The sequence below is a fragment of the Trachurus japonicus genome, chromosome 24 (genome assembly GCF_045865225.1).
Source record: "Trachurus japonicus isolate A0001 chromosome 24, Traja_1.0".
Taxonomy (NCBI): Eukaryota; Metazoa; Chordata; class Actinopteri; order Carangiformes; family Carangidae; genus Trachurus; species Trachurus japonicus.
In genome coordinates this window covers 1,740,373-1,760,372 of record NC_140930.1, presented here as the reverse complement: position 1 = coordinate 1,760,372, position 20,000 = coordinate 1,740,373, and the positions used below count along the sequence as shown (strand labels likewise).

The 20,000-nt window shown below is 43.7% G+C and overlaps 2 protein-coding genes across 2 annotated transcripts in view; both read right to left on the bottom strand.

The window, feature by feature from the left end:
* Nucleotides 1-11,864, bottom strand: part of LOC146961076 (RNA 2',3'-cyclic phosphatase angel2-like) — a 17,900-nt gene extending 6,036 nt beyond the window's left edge. Inside the window, exons 1-5 of the mRNA XM_085770465.1 lie at nucleotides 11,727-11,864; nucleotides 8,499-9,310; nucleotides 5,391-5,644; nucleotides 2,285-2,354; nucleotides 1-376 (exon numbers count right to left, since the gene is read on the bottom strand). The exon at nucleotides 1-376 is cut by the window's left edge and continues 64 nt beyond it. Coding sequence (XP_085626591.1) covers nucleotides 1-376; nucleotides 2,285-2,354; nucleotides 5,391-5,644; nucleotides 8,499-9,303 — 1,505 coding nt within the window. The 5' untranslated portion in view covers nucleotides 9,304-9,310; nucleotides 11,727-11,864. The remainder of the gene's footprint in view (nucleotides 377-2,284; nucleotides 2,355-5,390; nucleotides 5,645-8,498; nucleotides 9,311-11,726) is intronic.
* Nucleotides 11,865-19,660: 7,796 nt separating this feature from the next.
* galnt14 (UDP-N-acetyl-alpha-D-galactosamine:polypeptide N-acetylgalactosaminyltransferase 14 (GalNAc-T14)) overlaps nucleotides 19,661-20,000 on the bottom strand; it is a 43,409-nt gene continuing 43,069 nt past the window's right edge. Inside the window, exon 11 of the mRNA XM_085771654.1 lies at nucleotides 19,661-20,000. This exon is cut by the window's right edge and continues 24 nt beyond it. Within this exon, the coding sequence (XP_085627780.1) occupies nucleotides 19,866-20,000 (135 nt within the window). The 3' untranslated portion in view covers nucleotides 19,661-19,865.

Below are 20,000 nucleotides of genomic sequence, written 5' to 3'. Positions count from 1 at the left end.
CAGGGCGTCGAGTTGAAGTCTCCACAGAGCACCACGGGGTTGGTCGAGCCGTCGGGGCGGCGGCACAGCCGGCCGATCTCGGCCAATAGGATGGCGAGCTGCGCCAGCTTGATGTCGCCGCGGCGAGGGTTGTAGAGCAGGTGTGTGTTGGCCACGCAGATGGAGGCGGAGGGATCCGAGGAGCGGTGGTTCGGTCGGTCGTGGTTCGGTCTCAGCAGCAGAACTAGACCCACGTTGTCCCGGTCCAGCAGGGCGTCGCCCGGACGCAGGAACTCCACCGGGTTGGACGAGAGCAGCGACAGGCGCGACGACTTGAAGACGATGGCACAGCCGTCGGGTTTACTGCCTGTCCGCTTCTTGTACTCACACTGGTAGCCTGACACACACACACACACAGAGACACACACAGGGAGACACACACAGAGACACACACACACACACACACACACACACACACACACACACAGAGACACACACACACCGGGGTTATTATAACAGGGTTTATACAAGAATCTTGAAGTTAATTCTAAAACCTTTTTAAGACTTTTTCAAGACCTTCTCAATATTTTTTAACACCTCACCGCCACTTCAAGCTGTGACCATAATAATAAGGCAAAATAAATCTTCTTTTCTTTTTCATGAACCGGTTCATCTTTGTTTTTTAATGAAATTAATAAATTAACACACTTTTACAATGTTTTTAGGACTCAAACTCTTGGACAGCTAATTTAGAAAAAATAACTTTTATTACTTATTTTATTTTAAATTTAAGACTTTATAAAGTCGTGAAAAGACTTTTTAATACTTTTTAAGGGTCTTAATTTTCACAAAATTGATTTATCACTTTTTAATACTTTTCAAGACCCCGCGGATTCCCTGTATAACTAACTAAAACTAAACTGAAATAAAAATAAAAATGACAAAAATGAAAGTGAAACTAAACCTGAAAACTAAAACTAAATAAAAACTAGTCAATTCCTCTAAAATAAAACTGATTCAAAACTTGTTGAACTCACTAAAACTAAACTGGAATAAAAAATCAAACTGAAAAACTAAATAAAATAAAAACTAATGAACATTTTAAAACTATAATAACTTTGACACACACACAGAGGGAGACGCACACGGACACACACACACACACACCGGGGTTATTATAATTAACTAAAACTAGCAGTCAAAAAATCATTTAGTAACTGAAATAAAATAAAAAATGACAAAAATGAAAGTGAAACTAAACCTGAAAACTAAATAAAAACTAGTCAGTTCCTCTAAAATAAAAACTAAACTAAACCTGATTCACTTGTTGAACTCACTAAAACTAAACTGAAATAAAAAAGCAAACTGAAAAACTAAATAAAAATAAAAACTAATGAACAATTTAAAACTATAATAACTTTGACACACACATAGAGGGAGACGCACACATACACACACACCAGGGTTATTATAATTAACTAAAACTAGCTGAAATAAACTGAAATAAAAATAAAAATGACAAAAATGAAAGTGAAACTAAACCTGAAAACTAAAACTAAATAAAAACTAGTCAGTTCCTCAAAAATAAAAACTAAACTAAACCTGATTCACTTGTTGAACTCACTAAAACTAAACTGGAATAAAAAATCTAACTGAAAAACTAAATAAAAATAAAAACTAATGAACAATTTAAAACTATAATAACTTTGACACACACACACACACACACCAGGGTTATTATAATTAACTAAAACTAGCAGTCAAAAAATAATTTTGTAAACTGAACTTAGAATAAAAATGACAAAAATGAAAGTGAAACTAAAACTAAATAAAAACTAGTCAATCCCTCTAAACTAAAACTGATTCATCACTCGTTGAACTCACTAAAACTAAACTGAAATAAAAAATCAAACTGAAAAACGAATAAAAACTAATGAACATTTTAAACTATAATAACCTTGACACACACACTCATTGTTATAAAGTTATTAATTCTATTTGTCGATCCTGGATTCCACTGTCTCCTTGGCATTTTTATTCTACTTGTAATAATAATAATAATAATAATACATTTTATTTATAACGCGTTTTTACAGGTGCTCAAAGACGCTTACATAAAAATAACGACTAACTTTATCTGTTGTACTCGTGTCTGTTCAAACCAACCGCTCTCCGTAGGATTAATAAGGTTTTCCGTCAATAATCGCACAAAGAAAATCCATAATCGTGACATCACTAGATGACAGGTGAACACACACAGACACACACACACACATACACACACACACACACACAGGGAGCGTACCGAGCCTCTGCAGAGCCGGTCTGATCTGGTTCTGGTAGTGGTCCTCCTGGACTTCCTGCAGACACAGGATCTATAAAACACACACACACAGTTTCCATCAGGTTGTTGAACCACTTCAGATCGTTGTAAAGTCGACTCAATGTTGTTGAAAGACGAGTCGACGAGTCGCTGATGACGTCATTCATACTCTTCCTGTCATAACTAAAATCACAGACGCTCAAATTAAACTGAACTAAAACTAAACTAAACCTAAGATATATTAAAACTAAACAAAAACTCAACCTCAACGAAATGAAACTGAAACTAAAGATGAAACTTAAAAGGGACAACGAGGAGTTTCTATTTGGTTATTTAAAGCAGAACTATGCAGCTCGGCCGGAAATAGCTCGCTCCTTCGTTGGTTTCTCTTTTTTTCCCTCTCCGGAGCTCCCCCACAGTTCTGGTAGGCACATGTCACTGTCGTAAAAAAAAAAAAAAAAAAACTCGCCGTCGCCACCTCCTCCACCCCCCCTACACGTGCTTGTGTTTACTGCTGTTTGCTAAGCCCTGCTAACACCGAGCTAACGCTAACACGGCGCTAATGCTAACACGGAGCTAATGCTAACACCGAGCTAACGCTATGCTAACACGGAGCTAACGCTAACACGGCGCTAACGCTAATACAGCCACACACAGGCACAAAGACACAGACATACACACACAGGAATAAAGGTTCCAAAACGCGAAGGTGTGTGTGTGTGTGTCATGATGTATTAACTGCATTATCTTATAAAAGACCCATGGTGTGTGTATCTGTGTTAGCATTAGCTCCCTGTTAGCCACAAGCTGAACTTCATCAGTAAACATTTCATGTTTCCATGGTTTCCTCCGACTTTCCGAACTCAAACCAATCACGATTCGTGACATGCATGACGTCATATGCGTTCTTATCTCGTACTGCCGTAAAGCAGTTTCTCGCGATACTTCTATCCATTGACGAGATTTGTAACACCGAGACGGACGACTGATCTTGCAAGTGCGGTTTTCAGCCAGTGGGGGGGGGGTGAGCGCATTGGCCTAGACCCCATTCACTTCATAACAGGTCACTCAACCATCACAGTGACTCTGAGCCACAATAATTACAGCCCAAATCCTGCATAGTTCTGCTTTAAAAGTCTGATATTAATGTGGATGAATCTCCGTTACCACTTGTTAATGGTCCATTTTAGATAAATCTATGGTTTTGTCTCTATGGTTATTTTGTTATTATTAGTGGTGGTGGAAATGCTGGGCGAGCCGACCAGCGTTTCTTTACTTTCGGTTTCGTGGCGAGTCATGAGAATAACGCCGCCGAATGAATCTCCGTTTATGGTGGGAACTACGACGGTATGTGATCGTCTTCCAACCTCTGACTTTAATTCTTGATGAATGAAAACATGAGTCTGTCTTGCGCCGGTCAAAGAATTTCACGGTGCGGAGGCTCATAAATGTAGTGGGAAAACACTTCGCTTTGACAAAACTCCTCATTGTCCCTTTAAAACTAAACCTAAACTGAAACTAGACAAAAACTCAACCTAGACGAAGTGAAACTAAACTAAAACTAAACTAAACTGAAAATAAACTAAGCTGAAACTGAACTAAAACTAAACTAAACTGAAACTAAACTAAGCTGAAACTGAACTAAACTGCTGGCTTATACCAACATCCCTTGCTCTTTCTTTTAGTTTTCAGTATGTTTTTATTTGAACTTGTATTATAAGTATTTTATTCTATTTATTGCACCCTGCACTTTCTTTCTTTCTTTCTTTCTTTCTTTCTTTCTTTCTTTCTTTCTTTCTTTCTTTCTCTTCTCTTGGATATGTTTGCCTTTGTTACTGTTTTAATGTATGTTATGTATTGTGTATGGATGTTTTACATGTACAAGGCAGCTGTTACAACTCCCTCGCCCAAGACAAATTTCCCCTTGTGGGACAAGTAAAGTTTATTGGATTTGATTTGATTTGATAAACTAAGCTATACTAAGATATATTAAACTAAACTCAATTTAATTAAAACTAAACCTAACTGAAACTAGACAAAAATTCAGACAAACTAAACTAAACTAAAACTAAACAAAAAAACTAAACCTAAGCTTTATTTAAACCAAGCTTCAAGCGGCAGAATCAGCTGATCAGCAACATCAAGCTCAAAATGTCACTGTTACTGCAGTAAAGTCGAGTGTGTGGGTGCGTTCCGATCGACCTGAAGTTCCCTGAGCAGTGGACTACACAGGGTGTTCTCCATGTTCAGTGTGGTTCCAAACCGCAGGGAGCAGTTTGAAGGGAACTGTGAACTGTGCAGGGAGGGAGTGAACAACGGTTCCTCACTTCACCCAGTTCACCGGATGTTGACAACCGATATTACCCATCAGCCATTGCGGTCCGTTTACGTGCGTTACGTAAATTGGTAGGGCTAACGGTTAGCTACCTGTCTAACTTTAATAGCTCAGTGGCTCAATAAACGCTCCATGAAAAAATATTTTTTCCGGCGAATATCTTAGTTACAACCTGACTGAGCTAACTGGAGTAGTTTCATGTCGTGTCCCACAACGGGAGGGTTTTAACAGCTGACGTCCTGTTAGCTTAGCTGCCGCCGTTAGCTTAGCTACCGTTAGCTTAGCTGCCGCCGTTAGCTTAGCGACAGCCGTTAGCTTTCCTGTCAGCTGAGCCACTGATGCTTTCTACACATCCTGATGCCCCCAAACTGAATAAATACCACGCATTGTAACACAAAACTGCTTTGCTTGTGCACACAGAAATAGTAATGTTTCTTCAATCATTTCAGATCTGTCTAAACGGTGATAGTGGCGTGAAACATTTTGAAACTTAAAAACTTTATTTTTGAACTCGACCGGAAACAGCTGTGACGTTGCAGGGTGTTCCGATTGGTGTAATATCGGTTAAATGAAGTTTCCTACGGCAGATTCCCTGTGCAGGGAGTAGGGAGTAGGGGGCTCTGTCCAAGTAAACTGTGGATCGGAACGCAGCCTGTGTGTCTCTGTGTGTGTGTCTGTGTGTGTCTCTGTGTGTGTCTCTGTGTGTGTGTCTGTGTGTCTCTCTGTGTGTCTGTGTGTGTGTGTGTGTCTTACATCAGCGTCGAGCCTCTCCACCTCCGTCAGCAGGTTGTGTAGTCTGTATTCCCAGCGCAGCACGGCCGGGTCACAGTGTCGGTACAGGTAGCTGTTGTCCTGCAGCAGCGCCTGAGACAGGATGTTGTACGACACCACGGAGAAGTCAAAGCTGCTGCTGCTGCTGCTGCTGCTGCTGCTGCTGCTACCGCCCCCTGGAGGCCGAGAGGAGGCGGCGCTGCAGCCTGGAGGCGTCTCCCAGCGCCTGTGGAGAGCTGAGGAGGAGAGAACAGGTGAGACAAGGACGGGAACTTCCTCCTCCTCCTCCTCCTCACTAACAGGTTTCTGCTCCGACTCACCATGCCGACGCTGTCCTACAAAGGCAAAGTGCAGTAAGTATCTGTAAAAATGCCAAACTGAGAAAAACAGCTTTTTGTGTTTTTCATTGTCAGGTTTAGAAAAAGCAAAAATCTTCGCACATCTATTTCTCAGGCAGGTGCGTCGGAGGGTGACAATTAAAGCAGAAGTAAGTGATATTTTTGTGTTAATCTAAGTCTTAAATAGTTGTATCTTCCGACAGCAATCACTTCTATAGAGTGTTTGGTCTGAAACACGGGTCTGTCAGTCCCTCTGCTCTGCTCTGAGCCCAGGAGAAAACTTTCCTTGTATCCTACAACCTTTATCCAATGAGGAGAGAGAACGGCATAAAGGGGCAGTCCTCTCTGTGTGTGCAGCCAAGGGATGCGCCTGAATGTGGTGACGTAGGGACGAGGACCAATAGATCCATGACGAGGGCGGGGGCTGCTAACTCCGTCGGCTGACAAGACGTTATGGTGCGTTCAAGGCAACTCGTAACTGGTGTTTTTCCGACCTGTGAAGTGGTACCAGTTCGATCTGGTACGAGTTCACAGGTCAGAAGTTACGAGTGGCCGTTATAGTGACTTTCACAGGTAAAACAGGTCGGAGAAACACGAGTGGGTTGTCTGGAACGCTACAAAGTCGTAAGTCGTGACTTGAAGCTGTAATTTACGGTTTTAAAAGCCTGCCTGGAACGCAGCATTAGCCAAAACCACCGGATCGCTTACTTCTGCTTTAAGTCCAAATTAGAAAAAGAAGAGTGGCCAACTTGCAGAATGTATTGCATTGCAGCGTTTCGGTGCTAGACCTTTTTCAAGCAAATGTTTGCGCCAGCACAGGAAGCCATCTTACAGTAAATAGGAGCGGCTGTGTGACACAAACCAATCACTTTACCACACATCTGGGTGTGAGGAATTCAAATATTAAATATCAACATACAAACAATAGAGACAGCATCAATATACAAAGGTAAAGAGCAATGCTCATTTGCTTGAAAAAGGTCTAGCACCGAAACGTTGCAATGCAGTATTCTGCAAGTTGGCCATGTGTGCAGGAACTCTTCTTTTCCTCATTTTCAGGTTTAAGCTTCAAATGATGAATAACTACCAAGTCTATAACTGATTAGATAAAGGTGGACTGAGTTAAATGTAGTTTGTAGTTTGTCTTTCTGACTAATTATGACCGTTTTATGTCAGATACTGCACGTTGCCTTGGTTTCACAGAGCTTTTTTGGATGGACGGCAAAATAAAACGCCCAATAACTCTGGAAATGTTAGCAGCACCAATATCAAATTCTACCAGGTTGAAGAGAATATGCCACACTAATGATTGGCCAAAAAAAAAAATTGCCTTTGCCTTTGTAGGGCAGACCTGTCCCCAACTAGTGCCGACTGGTGCAGACGAGACCCGACTGTGAATTGTGGGTAAAATCGTGCAGAAAATCGTGCAGTGTCCCCAGACTAACACAACTCAAATTCCACCAGCTACAACCAGAGTCTCCTCCTCCTCCTCCTCCTCTAGTGCTGTAGCTCAGGTCTTACGTTTCCAGCACTGTGAGTTTCTTCCTCCAGTTTTCTTTTTTCTTTTCTCTTTCTTTCTCTTTCCTTCAAACATACACATTTAATACCAACACACACGCACGCACACGCACACACACAGTATTATAAGAAAACTGACTTATTCTGTGAGGACTGAACCAGACAGAGACACTACAGGCAAACAGATAAAAATATAAACCAACAGATATCACCATGAAACTTCACAGTTTATCACTTATATTAAAGATTAAAGAGTAAAGCATTAAATGTGCGCTAATTTGCATATATTTCCAGAACAGAAATCTGAACAATGGATAAAGCTGCTTTGTTTTATTTAGTTGACATATTAGAGTCTTTAGTTTTTCCAGAGGAGGATTGTGGATATCTCTTTTTATCACTCTGTAAATGAGAAAACACTGTCACCAGCCCTTTAAAACATCTAATGTCTCCATGTTTGTAGTAATAAAATGTTGTATAAATGAGGCTGTGAATGATATATCAACAATCCCCTCTGTAAAAACCTTCAGAATATAGAAAGGGATCAAAGTGGAAGGTTTGGTGTCTGGAAGCTGCTGAAGTGGAGATTTCTAGAGAGGAGTCTGAGTCTGAAAAACTCTTTCTGAGGAAACGTTACAGCCTTTAAAGACTTGGACTGTAAAACTACACAGATTGTTATTGTCAATCCTACTTTAAAGGTTGAATATGTAGAATGTTTATTAAAAGCTATATTTAAAAAAATAATAATAATACATCCACGGGGCGTTTTGAGGGGTACAGAATGAAAGTATTGCTTTTCCATAAAAAATTTGTGTGGAAGGCAGAGAGCCTCCACTGTCCCTGTAACACGCTACAAGTCATTTATTATGCTGTTAATGACGGTAAAAATGAAACATAAGGTAAATATCCCTAGGAGTCCCTAGCAACGGCCCGTTTTACCTAGCAACGGTCTGGCAATCGACTGCTGGAATTCTCTTTCTGTTGTTGTTCTGGTAATTCTACATAGTCAACCTTTAACTGTTGGTTGCTGACACAGAGGAAATGACCAGTTCATGCAGCCACATCGTTGTCTCAAACCGTCTTTGGTTCAACGTTACTCGAAGGACGGAGCTTCTTGTGGGATTTTGAAATCTCGTTAAGTCCGGAAGAAAATTAATGACTCTGAAAAACAGAGGTTGAGTCTCTGTAGTGAATCACACAACTCACACGATAAAAAGAGACAAAACAGAGATCTTACGTTTCCCAGGGCGACCGGCGGCGGAGGATGAGGAGGTTCCAGGAGGAGGAGGTTCTCCGGGCCAACGCCCCGTCCACGGAGCGCCGGGCCTCCTCCAGTCCTCCTCCCTCCCTCTGGACCAGGGGTTAGGTCTGGGAGGAGCAGGAGGAGGAGCAGGAGGAGGAGCAGGAGGAGCAGGAGGAGGAGGAGGAGGAGGATTCTGGTCCGGCCTTTGGTTCGGGACTCTGTCTCTGCTCGGTTTAGTCCGGTCTCCTCCTCTGTCTCTGCTGCCTCCTGCTCCTCCTGCTCCTCCTGCTCCTCCTGCTCCTCCTGCTCCTCCTGCTCCTCCTCCTCCTCCTCCTCCTCCTCTTCCTCCGAGGTGGTTCTGTTGGTTCTGTTGGCGGCTTCGCTCCACGCTGGGATGCTGCTCCCTCTTGGAGCCCCCGTCCTTCGTCCTTGCTCCTCCTCCTCCTCCTCCTCTGTCTCTGCTGCCTCCTCCTGCTGCTCCTCCTCTCTCCTCCTCACTCTTCCTCCTCTTCTGCGGAGGCTCTCTGTCGGAGGAGCGCTCCATCAGGAGGCGTCGGCCGCTGTGGAGTCCTCTGTGGCTATGGAGCTGGAACGTCCTTGTTGCTGCTGCTGCTCCGCCTGGGGGGAGAAGGAGGTGCTGGGGGAGAAGGAGGTGCTGGGGTGAAGGAGGAGGCCAGGGGGGAGCGAGGCCGTGCTGCACCGACCAGCTGCTCCTCACGGCGGCTCTAACCCTGCAGACGGGGGCGGAGCCACGGGGACGAAGGGAGGAGCAGAGGGAGCTCAGCCGCAGGAGGAACATGTGGCGACTGGAGGAGGAGGAGGAGGAGGAGAGGAGAGGAGGAGAGGAGGAGAGGAGAGGAGGAGAGGAGAGGGGGAGAGGAGGAGAAGAGGAGGAGGAGGAGAGGAGGAGCAGAAGAGGAGGAGGAGAGGAGAGGAGGAGGAGAGGAGAGGAGGAGGAGGAGGAGGAGGAGGAGGAGAAGAAGAGAGGAGAGGAGGAGGAGGAGGAGGAGAGGAGGAGGAGAGGAGGAGGAGGAGAGGAGAGGAGGAGGAGAGGAGAGGAGGAGGAGGAGAGGAGAGGAGGGGAGAGGAGGAGAGGAGGAGGAGGAGGAGAAGAAGAGAGGAGAGGAGGAGGAGGAGGAGGAGAGGAGGAGGAGGAGAGGAGAGGAGGAGGAGGAGGAGGAGGAGGAGGAGAGGAGGAGGAGGAGAGGAGGAGGAGGAGAGGAGAGGAGGAGGAGGAGGAGGAGAGGAGAGGAGGAGGAGAGGAGAGGAGAGGAGGAGGAGGAGAGGAGAGGAGGAGGAGGAGGAGGAGGAGGAGAGGAGGAGGAGAGGAGGAGGAGGAGAGGAGATAACCAATCAGGGATCATTCTGAAAACTTAAACCATCAGCTGGGGCTGGGAGAAGTTTCAGAGTCCTCCGTGGCTTCTCTGAGTTACAGGGGGTCTCGGCGTAGCAGTGCATGTCCATATGACGGTTGCTAATGGATACCAACTGTCTTCGTAACAAAAAGACACACCAAAAAACATCCAGATACCTCCATGCTGCTCGTATGTAATGTCCGTCTGGTATTGAAGCCCCGACATGAGAAACTGTTCTGAAAGAAAGTAAATAAGTCTATCCACCACTTTATTTTCCCATGATCCATTGCTTCACACCACAACGGAAGTCGGTTTTCAACTTCCGTTTCACCCCGTAGTAGCATTCTAGCGAGCGGCTAACTGGTAGCGTTAGCCACCAGTTCTAGCGAGCGGCTAACTGGTAGCGTTAGCCACCAGTTCTAGCGAGCGGCTAACTGGTAGCGTTAGCCACCAGTTCTAGCGAGCGGCTAACTGGTAGCGTTAGCCACCAGTTCTAGCGAGCGGCTAACTGGTAGCGTTAGCCACCATTAGCCACCAGTTCTAGCGAGCGGCTAACTGGTAGCGTTAGCCACCAGTTCTAGCGAGCGGCTAACTGGTAGCGTTAGCCACCAGTTCTAGCGAGCGGCTAACTGGTAGCGTTAGCCACCAGTTCTAGCGAGCGGCTAACTGGTAGCATTAGCCACCAGTTCTAGCGAGCGGCTAACTGGTAGCGTTAGCCACCGGTGTAGGCACCAAATGTGGGGGCTCCGGGCTGCCAAAACCGTTTTGACTAAATCTGATGTTTGTTAAGTCTAGAAAACGAATTATTGAACAAACACCACCACTTCTGTGTGCATACCTCTGCAACTAGTCATGGTAATCGTAGTTGTTAGCTTTGCTGCTGCTGACAGCTAAGCTAACAGCAGCAGCTAAGCTAACATCAGGACGTCAGCTGTTAAAACCCTCCCGTTGTGGGACACGACATGAAACTACTCCAGTTAGCTCAGTCATGTTGGAACTAGGATATCCTCTGGAGAAAATATTTTTTCATGGAGCGTTTATTGAGTTATTTAAGACACTGCTAACAGCTAACGGCTAGCCCAGCTAACGTTAATCTAAAATGTAATGAATAGAGTGTCATTGTGACACCCAGCGTCGTTCTCCAGAAAGTGGTGGATATTTTAAGCTTGTTTGTAGCTCTGCTCTTCCTAGTCCGTCCAAATCTGTCGAATCGCACCGACACCAATTTCTCATGTCGGGGCTTCAATACCAGAGGGACATTACATACGAGCAGCATGGAGGTACTTGGATGTTTTTTGGTGTGTCTTTTTGGACGAAGAAAAGTGAGCTCCGTTCTCAACCGTCATATAAACATGCAGTGCTGCACGGAGCCCCGCTGTAACTCAGAGAAGCCACGGAGGACTCTGAAACTTCTCCCAGCCCTTAGTCCACATGAGTGAAATTTCAATTTTGGGTGAACTATCCCTTTAATCAATCATTATCAATCACTGATAGTGAACAGAGGGTAAATCAAACTATTGATAAGGCAGAACGACAGAACTGGTGGACAAATAACCGGTTCTTCTCTCATATTAGGTTCAATCACTGTTTTTTAAAAAGAAAAATCTCAGAATTTCATCGCTAATTTAAAAACAAACAAACAACTTAACGAACAAACTCGAGCGAAAACACAAAGTTACGTTAAAAGACTGTAAAGATTTGGTCGTTTTCAGGGTTTAAACATCAGTCCGAGCTTCACTTGAACACATCACATCGTTGTTATTGATCCATATTAACATTATTATTAGCTATTATTACTGAATCAATACTGCTGATAGGTTATTATATTATATTATCGATCCCCAGCAGCAGTTTAACAGCGACTCACGTGTCAGCGCAGCGGGAAGCGACGTCATCGTCTCTCCGGTTACAACCAGCAGCTGATCAACATTATCGATCCTTTATCTCTGGGTTTTTAAAATGTATTTAGCCGGTTAGCCTGTTAGCTTAGCACCAGCTACAACCATACAACCACTATGACCACCAGCACTACGGTGTCCCCTACATATGACGTAACGGCTGGCGCTGCCTTCACTGAACCTCGGTGAAACTCGGCATTTTCTAACATTTTCAGGACAACGACGAAGCTTCCAGAGCAAAACAACAGAACAAAAAGCTTGTATCTGCTGCTGCTGCTTCTTATTGTTGTAAAAAATTACACAAAACAACACAATAACAATGTAACGTGAAAAAACAAAGAGTTATTATGGTTCCGAGCTGGATGTCGAACGAAACCGGACGCGATAAAACGATGACATCTGTTTATTTTCCCACGGAACTTTACTTTACACTCGTAACAACTCACACGACATTTATTTAACATTGTTTTGTGTGTTTTATTTTATTTTATTTAAACACAAAAACGTCTCGTTGTGTGATTTTACCGCCACATTCTCCTCTGAGTGCTCCACATTCCTACGTTTATCGGCAGCCTGAACGCAACCTGTGTCCTCTGTGGCTGCTGGGATTTGTAGTTCTTCACTTCCGGTGTTTAGCTTCCACTGTTACGCTACGGGCCCAAATATAATATAATATATAATAATATAATAATAATGATAATATTATTATAATATAATAATTATTATAATAATAATAATAATGATAATATAATACATCCATGTATTGAGAAGCCGTTGGACTACAAACATGGCGGTGCGGCGGGAATAACGGTCCGACTGGAAACAGGAGCTCACGGATTCGTCAAGTAACATCTTTCATTTATTTATTTATTTATTTACATATTTATTTATCAGTGTCTGTTGTCGGCAGCATCAAAGCGAAATAATTTAGGCGATGTCACGACTTGTGACGTCACGACCGTGGTTAAAGGTAGAGATTTGAGCGGAACTTACCTTTACCGGAGCAGCAGAAAATGGCGAAATGAAAAAAGAAAAAAGGTCACGGTAACTCACGTGAAGAAGAGGAGAGAGACGAAGAAGAAGAAGAAGAAGAAGAAGAGACCGGTGTCGGTGACCGAGCGGCTCGTGCGGTGGAGGAAGTGTCAGCTGAGCGCGTGACACCACATCATCTTCCTCCGTTGTCCCGGTGTCGGTGTCGGTGAGGATGAAGGACTGAGAACCGGGGCTCAACTCCCCCTCCCTCCCTGTGTGTGTGTGTGTGTGTGTGTGTGTGTGTGTGTGTGTGTGTGTGTGTGTGTTTATTGTAGTAAAACAACGTGACCTCATCACCATGGTTGCAGATCCCCCCCCAATTTCTGAAAAACATGAATATGAATTGTCCCACCCAATGAAAATACCCTAAATTATAAAAAAAAATTGAACAAATGTATTTTCAGATTTCACATTTTTCACATTTTAGATTCACATCTAAAAAGAAATGATTGAAATGGTGAAACAAATAATGTTCAACAAATATAATGGGCTCTATGCACAGCTCCACTACTTCCTTCTTAAGCCAGCTCCTTTATTTCCTGTCTTACATTATTGGACAAACTGATTAATCCTAGGTCAGACACACCTGTCCAATAATGTAAGACAGGAAATAAAGGAGCTGGCTTAAGAAGGAAGTAGTGGAGCTGTGCATAGAGCCCATTATATTTGTTGAACATTATTTGTTTCACCATTTCAATCATTTCTATTTAGATGTGAATCTAAAATGTGTAAAATGTGAAATCTGAAAATATAGAGCCCATTCTGACTCCAGGTCTCCTCCACTACGATGCAAATGAACGGGTATTTTCTTAAGGGGTGTTCACACCAAACACGATGCTGCGTTGTCGCGCGTCGAGATTACATGTAAAGTCAATGCACAGACGCGATACGCGCGTCACACGCGACGCGATGCCGCGAAAATCGCGTCAACGCCCGAGTTGAAAATATTGAACTTTTGCAGTGACATCGCGTGACGCCGTGACGCGACAGCCTATCAGCGTTTAGATTCTGACACAACAATACACTGCTACCGACTGCTACTCACCGGACAGATGGACAGGCGTCTGCAGCTGACATGAAGAGCCTGTAACTTTAGTTGGTGTCTGGAGATCCTGGCAACAACCCCAGAGTCCTGCACGGGTCCAATTTTGGAAACCCGCGCCCGCCCGACCCGTTGGTTTTTAAGCCCGTGTCCCGACCCGTCACCCGTGATTATTTCTGACTACAACCCGGATCCGACCCGCCCGTCAATATCAAGACCCGCTGCCCGACCCGCTGCCCGTTAGATCGCCGTCATCACCGGCGATAACGGGGGTACAGCCGTACTCTTTAGAAAAAAGAAAAAAGAAAAGAAAAGAGAGGGGGGGGGGGGGCGTACTCTTTCGCGGCTATTTCTGGAACGGAGAATGATAGCGACGTAATTCATTTTTTAATGAAAGCAGGACACTTCAGCCTTTACATTGATCCCATCAGTGTGTTTGTAGCTTTTACCCAGAAGCCGAGCAGTCAAGCCATGACAGGCTAAACTCCAGGGAAAGCTGTGAGCGGTCACACGAGCGGCCAAAGATAGTTTATTTACATCAAGATGCTGCTCTGTTGTTGCCGTGTGTGAAAAAAAAAAAATGATTTGCTACGCTGGTTCATGCAGCTGCGCGTGAGTTTTCCTCTGTAGGCCTACACATACACCCGCGTACCCACCCGCGTTCATTTGAGTTCCGCCCGTGCCCGACCCGTGAATTTTCACAAGACAGCTGATCCACCCGTTGAACACCGTTTTTGCGGGGTACCCGTCGGATACCCGCGGGGATCAGACCCGATGCAGGACTCTGACCAACCCTAGCTGCTAGCAAGTCAAACTCAGCAACAGTCAGTCTGAAGTACCGTACAACGGCCGCAACGCGATACGTAAACGGGTCTGAGCGGAGTTTTTTCTACCTGCTACACCAGGACCAGGACGTCAAGGATCAGCTTCACCTCGTCCATTGTCAAGCCGACGGTAAAATGAGTGCACTTTCTGTGTCTCAACACATTTTTACATCCGTCCTGTAGCTGGATTGACAGTAGAGGGGAGGGGAGGGGGGACGCCATGACGCGAATTTACACAAAACGGTCACACGTCAAAACACGAGCGATAGCCCGACGGATTCTCATTTGTCGCGCGACAGAATCGCGTTCATTGCGTTTGGCGTGAACACCCCTTATGCAGATGACATGATCAGTAGGCTTTAAAAAAAATGACCTCCCCAATCTTCGGGCTTCATTTATTGATATTCATCCATATCAGTCGTATGTAAAGTAGTCTAGTCCCACACACAGAGAGAAACACACTCCTGACGTGAAATGTCATTAATTTAGTTCAGGGGCCACAAACAGCACAATTTAATCTCAAGTGGGCCGGACCAGTAAAATAATAGCATAATAACCTTTAAATATATTTTAAAAATTGAGATTTCCCTCTGTTTTAGTACATTAATAAGATGTTTACAGTTACTGAACTATCCTTTTACAAAACATATTATGAACCACCTGAAATTTATTGATAAAAATATGTGCAATTTCAAATTTTCACACTTGACAAATTCATCCTGAGGGCCGGATTGGACCCTCTGCAGGGCCGGTTCTGGCCCACGGGCCGCATGTTTGACACACCTGCCCTAAAGGGTCATACATACATACATTTTATTTCCTCTGTTTTCTGTGATAACGAGATCATTTTCCTCCGTTCTCTCACTGGCAAGCCATCGAGTGAGACAAACAGCTGTTGGAACATTAATTCATTCCTTGCACAAAAAACAAACAGAGAACTAGTATAGGTATATATATTTAACCTATAGTATATTGGTATATTGTAGTATAGGTATATATAGTATAGGCTTCATGTTACCTACATTGGTGCTGAAGGAGATGTCAGTCAGCATGACATGTCACATGTCACATGTCTCGTTTCATTCATTATCTCCTCGTTATCACGGGAAAACAGAGGAAATAAAATGTATTTATGTATGTGTGACCCTTTAGGGCTTCTGTAACAAATGTATATAAGTGTAATATCTGCAGTAGAAAGGTCTCTGCTGTTGTTGAGGAACTGAAGTCCACGTGACCGACACACCAACGCTACTGTAGCTAGTGATGAGCCAGATGAAGCCTCATGAAGCATTCGAAGCTTTCCATCAAATTGGTTCATCAAGGGCAAAGCTTCTTGGGGCTTCAGTTGCTCTACTAGGCCATCTACTGGCCAAAAAGAATTAAACAGGAAAAAAATATTACAATGATATAGTGGTCTGTAGTGTAGCTATGTATATATTTAGTTATATATTTGAACTTTTTACTGGTTTAAATAGGCGATTTGTGTCCATAAAGAGTCATAAGAGAAAGTGGGAATGAGGGTGAGGACAATAAGCTTGTGTGAACGATGTTGTTCAGGCCACAGACTGTCTAAAGAGATTCAGGCCTGTCCTGAGTGGGTCTCGAACACGGATCGCCCGCACCGCAGGCAACGATGCTAACTGTTTTACTAACCATAACACGCTGTTTCTCGTCTTTACTGGTACCTCATGACTCGTGGCGGTCGTGACTGGGACTATACCCGCGGATCTCCGTTACACTTCTGTTAGCGTGGGTTGTGGGGCAGTGAATGTGCTTGTTGAACTTGTGGAATAATTTTTATTCAGAATATAGATAATACTGTTGAAACACATGTTGAAATCGATGCAGAAACATCACAGGATGCAGGGGAACCTCCACTGCGTTTCACTCTGCCTCCTATTTCGAATAGCGAACCGCTTCCTGAACCAGTAGGCGGAGCAACGGGCCGGCGAGGCTTCGGACGTCATCTCATACGTCATCGATACACGCTTCGATACGCGCTTCACAAAATACTTCCTGGATTACTCGACGCGCGCTTCGAAGCCTCGGCACGGCAAAGACCCATCACTAACTGTAGCTGTAGCTTCCTATAGCGAGGCCACAGTGTTCAGGTACAGAGAGAGAGAACAGCAGCAGCAGCATCGGACCAGCAGGGGGCGCTGTTAAACCTGTTACAGCCAATCAGACGACAGCCTGACGTTGAGATGAAACAACACACAGCCGTTATAAAACCTTTATTAAGGAGTCAAACAGGAGCTTTAAAAACGTGAGCAGACACCAAACCAACTTCACCTCCGCTCCGTTACCACACGGCTGCAGGGTGAAATGAAAACCAGAGGGTGAGTGAGTGAGTGAGTGAGAGAGTGAGGTCACATGACCCAGGTTTGACCTCCACAGCTGCTACATCCTGGAGGCCTTTACACACCAAGTCAGATTTCTTCATGTGCAGTTTTTAATGACAGAAATCCTCACACACTGACTCTGCTGCGTTTTGTCACCGTGTGTTTTTATCTTCTGTTCCAAACGTCGGACAGGGAGACGACTTGTTGAGAAATAAAAAGAGAAAAAGTATAAAAAATATTGTGTCTAGAGCTGCAACTATCGATTATTTTCATTATCGATTAATCCGTCGATTATTTAAAGCAGAAGTCAGGTGAATGTTTGTGTTAATCTAAGTCTTAAATAGTTGTATCTTCACTTCTATAGAGTGTTTGGTCTGAAACACGGGTCTGTCAGTCACTCTGCTCTGCTCTGAGCCCAGGAGAAAACTTTCCTTGTATCCTACAACCTTTATCCAATGAGGAGAGAGAACGGCATAAAGGGGCAGTCCTCTCTGTGTGTGCAGCCAAGGGATGCGCCTGAATGTGGTGACGTAGGGACGAGGACCAATAGATCCATGACGAGGGCGGGGGCTGCTAACTCCATCGGCTGACAGGAAGTTAGCCAAAACCACCGGATCGCTGACTTCTGATTTAAACGATTAATCTATTAGTTGTTTGGTCAATAAAATGTTGTCAGTGTTTCTCAAACCACCAGACGACGTCGTCCTCAAATGTCTTGTTTTGTCCACAAACCAAAGAGAGACTCAGTTTATTGTCATAAAGGAACAAAGAAACCAGAAATATTCACATTGAAGAAGCTGCAATCAGAGAATTATGACTTTTATTCTTTAAAAAACAACTCAAAGTGATTATTAGATTATCAGAATAGTTGAAGATTAATTTAATAATTGATAATTGAGCTGCTTGTAAATGAGCAGCACTTCCTGCAACAGTTTATTTCAGGATGTCGGTGGTTCAGTTTGATGGATTATTAAAAACGACTCCGTGTGCAAAGGCCTTCCACGTCGTTCATCTGTCACTAAACACCAGATATGAACCGATATCTTCTTATTATTATTATTCCTCTGTGGTCAAATCTTCTCCTGGTGAAGGAAACCAGTGAAGATCTGGATCCATCTGGACTCGTCGGTGTCTCGTGGTGGTTGTTGTTTTTGGTTCTGTCGCCCTTTGACTGAAGAGGAGGAGGAGCTGCACTGCAACAACTCTACATCTAACCAAGAATATTTGTCTCATTTCTAGTCAAAATGTCTAATTTCTAGTCAAAACTAATCTCTTTCCACTTAAAATAAGACTCATCACCTAACAATGAACTTGTTTTTAGATCATTTTCACTTGTTTCAAACTAATTTTCACTTGAAATAAGTAGAAAAATCTGCCAGTGAAAGCAAGTTTTTTGTGTTTGTAATAAGAAAGAAAAACTTGCTACACTATCAGATTTTTCTACTTATTTCAAGTGAAAATCTGCTTGAAAGAAGTAAAAAGTGTCTAAAAACAAGCTGCTTTATACATTATGAGTCTTAATTTAAGTAGAATGAGATTTCTTTTGACTAGAAATAAGACAAATATTCTTGGTAAGATTTAAACTCTACATCTTACCAAGAATATTTGTCTTATTTCTAGTCAAAACAAATCTAATTCTACTTAAAATAAGACTCATCACATTAAAAGTAGCTTGTTTTTAGACACTTTTTACTTCTTTCAAGCAGATTTTCACTTGAAATAAGTAGAAAAATCTGATAGTGGAGCAAGTTTTTCTTTCTTATTACAAGCACAAAAAACTTGCTTTCACTGGCAGATTTTTCTACTTATTTCAAGTGAAAATCTGCTTGAAAGAAGTAAAAAGTGTCTAAAAACAAGTTGATTTTTAATGTGATGAGTCTTATTTTAAGTAGAATGAGATTTGTTTTGACATTTTGACTAGAAATAAGACAAATATTCTTGGTAGATGTAGAGTTTTTGCAGTCTGAGCAGCAGAGACAGTTTGTGCTTTGGAGCAGCTCAGATTGTTTGTGCTTCAGTTTCATTCCCACTGGTGGTGACGTCACAGTTTCAGGGTTTAAGGTGCATTTGGTTCGACCCCCCCTCCTCCCCCCACCGCTCCAACACGTCTCCTCGTATCGTCTGCATCAAAACTCCTTGAAGAAACGTTGATTTAAAGGGATAGTTCACCCAAAATTGAAATTTCACTCATTATCTACTCCCCCTCATGTGGACTAACGGTTGCCAATGGATACCAACTGTCTTCGTAACAAAAAGACACACCAAAAAACATCCAAATACCTCCATGCTGCTCGTATGTAATGTCCCTCTTGTATTGAAGCCCCAAAATGCGAAATTGTCCCGAAAAAAATTAAATAAGTCTATATTTCAAGCTTGTTTTGTAGCGGAAGCTTCTCGAAGCTCCTCTTCCTGGTTCGTCAAATTTGGACGAACCGGTACTTGGATGTTTTTTGGTGTGTCTTTTTGTTACGAAGACAGTTGGTATCCATTAGCAACCGTCATATGGACATGCACTGCTACGCCGAGACCCCCTGTAACTCAGAGAAGCCACGGAGGACTCTGAAACTTCTCCCAGCCCTTAGTCCACATGAGGGGGAGGAGGAGATAATGAGTTTAGAAATTTCAATTTTGGGTGAACTATCCCTTTAAGGTGCACTTGGTTCGACCCCCCCTTTCCCCTCCAACACGTCTCCATGAATCGTCTGCATCAAAACTCCTTGAAGAAACGTCGATCGACCGTGTTGCTCCTGAACGCAGCACCGTGTTCATGCAGCTGCAGCAGTCGGGATGGGAAGGTGAAGGGTCAAAGGTCAAAGGTCAGAGAGGGTCCAGGTGTGTGTGTGTGTGTGTGTGTTGAGGGGTCAGAGGTCAGGAGAAGGGCCCCTCCCATCTCTGTGTGTAGGCGCTGAGTTCACAGGGGCTGATGACCAGCATGCGGGACGCGTCCAGACCGTCCAGGGCCATCTCCGAGTCCAGGCAGAACCGAGACACCAGGTGCTCCAG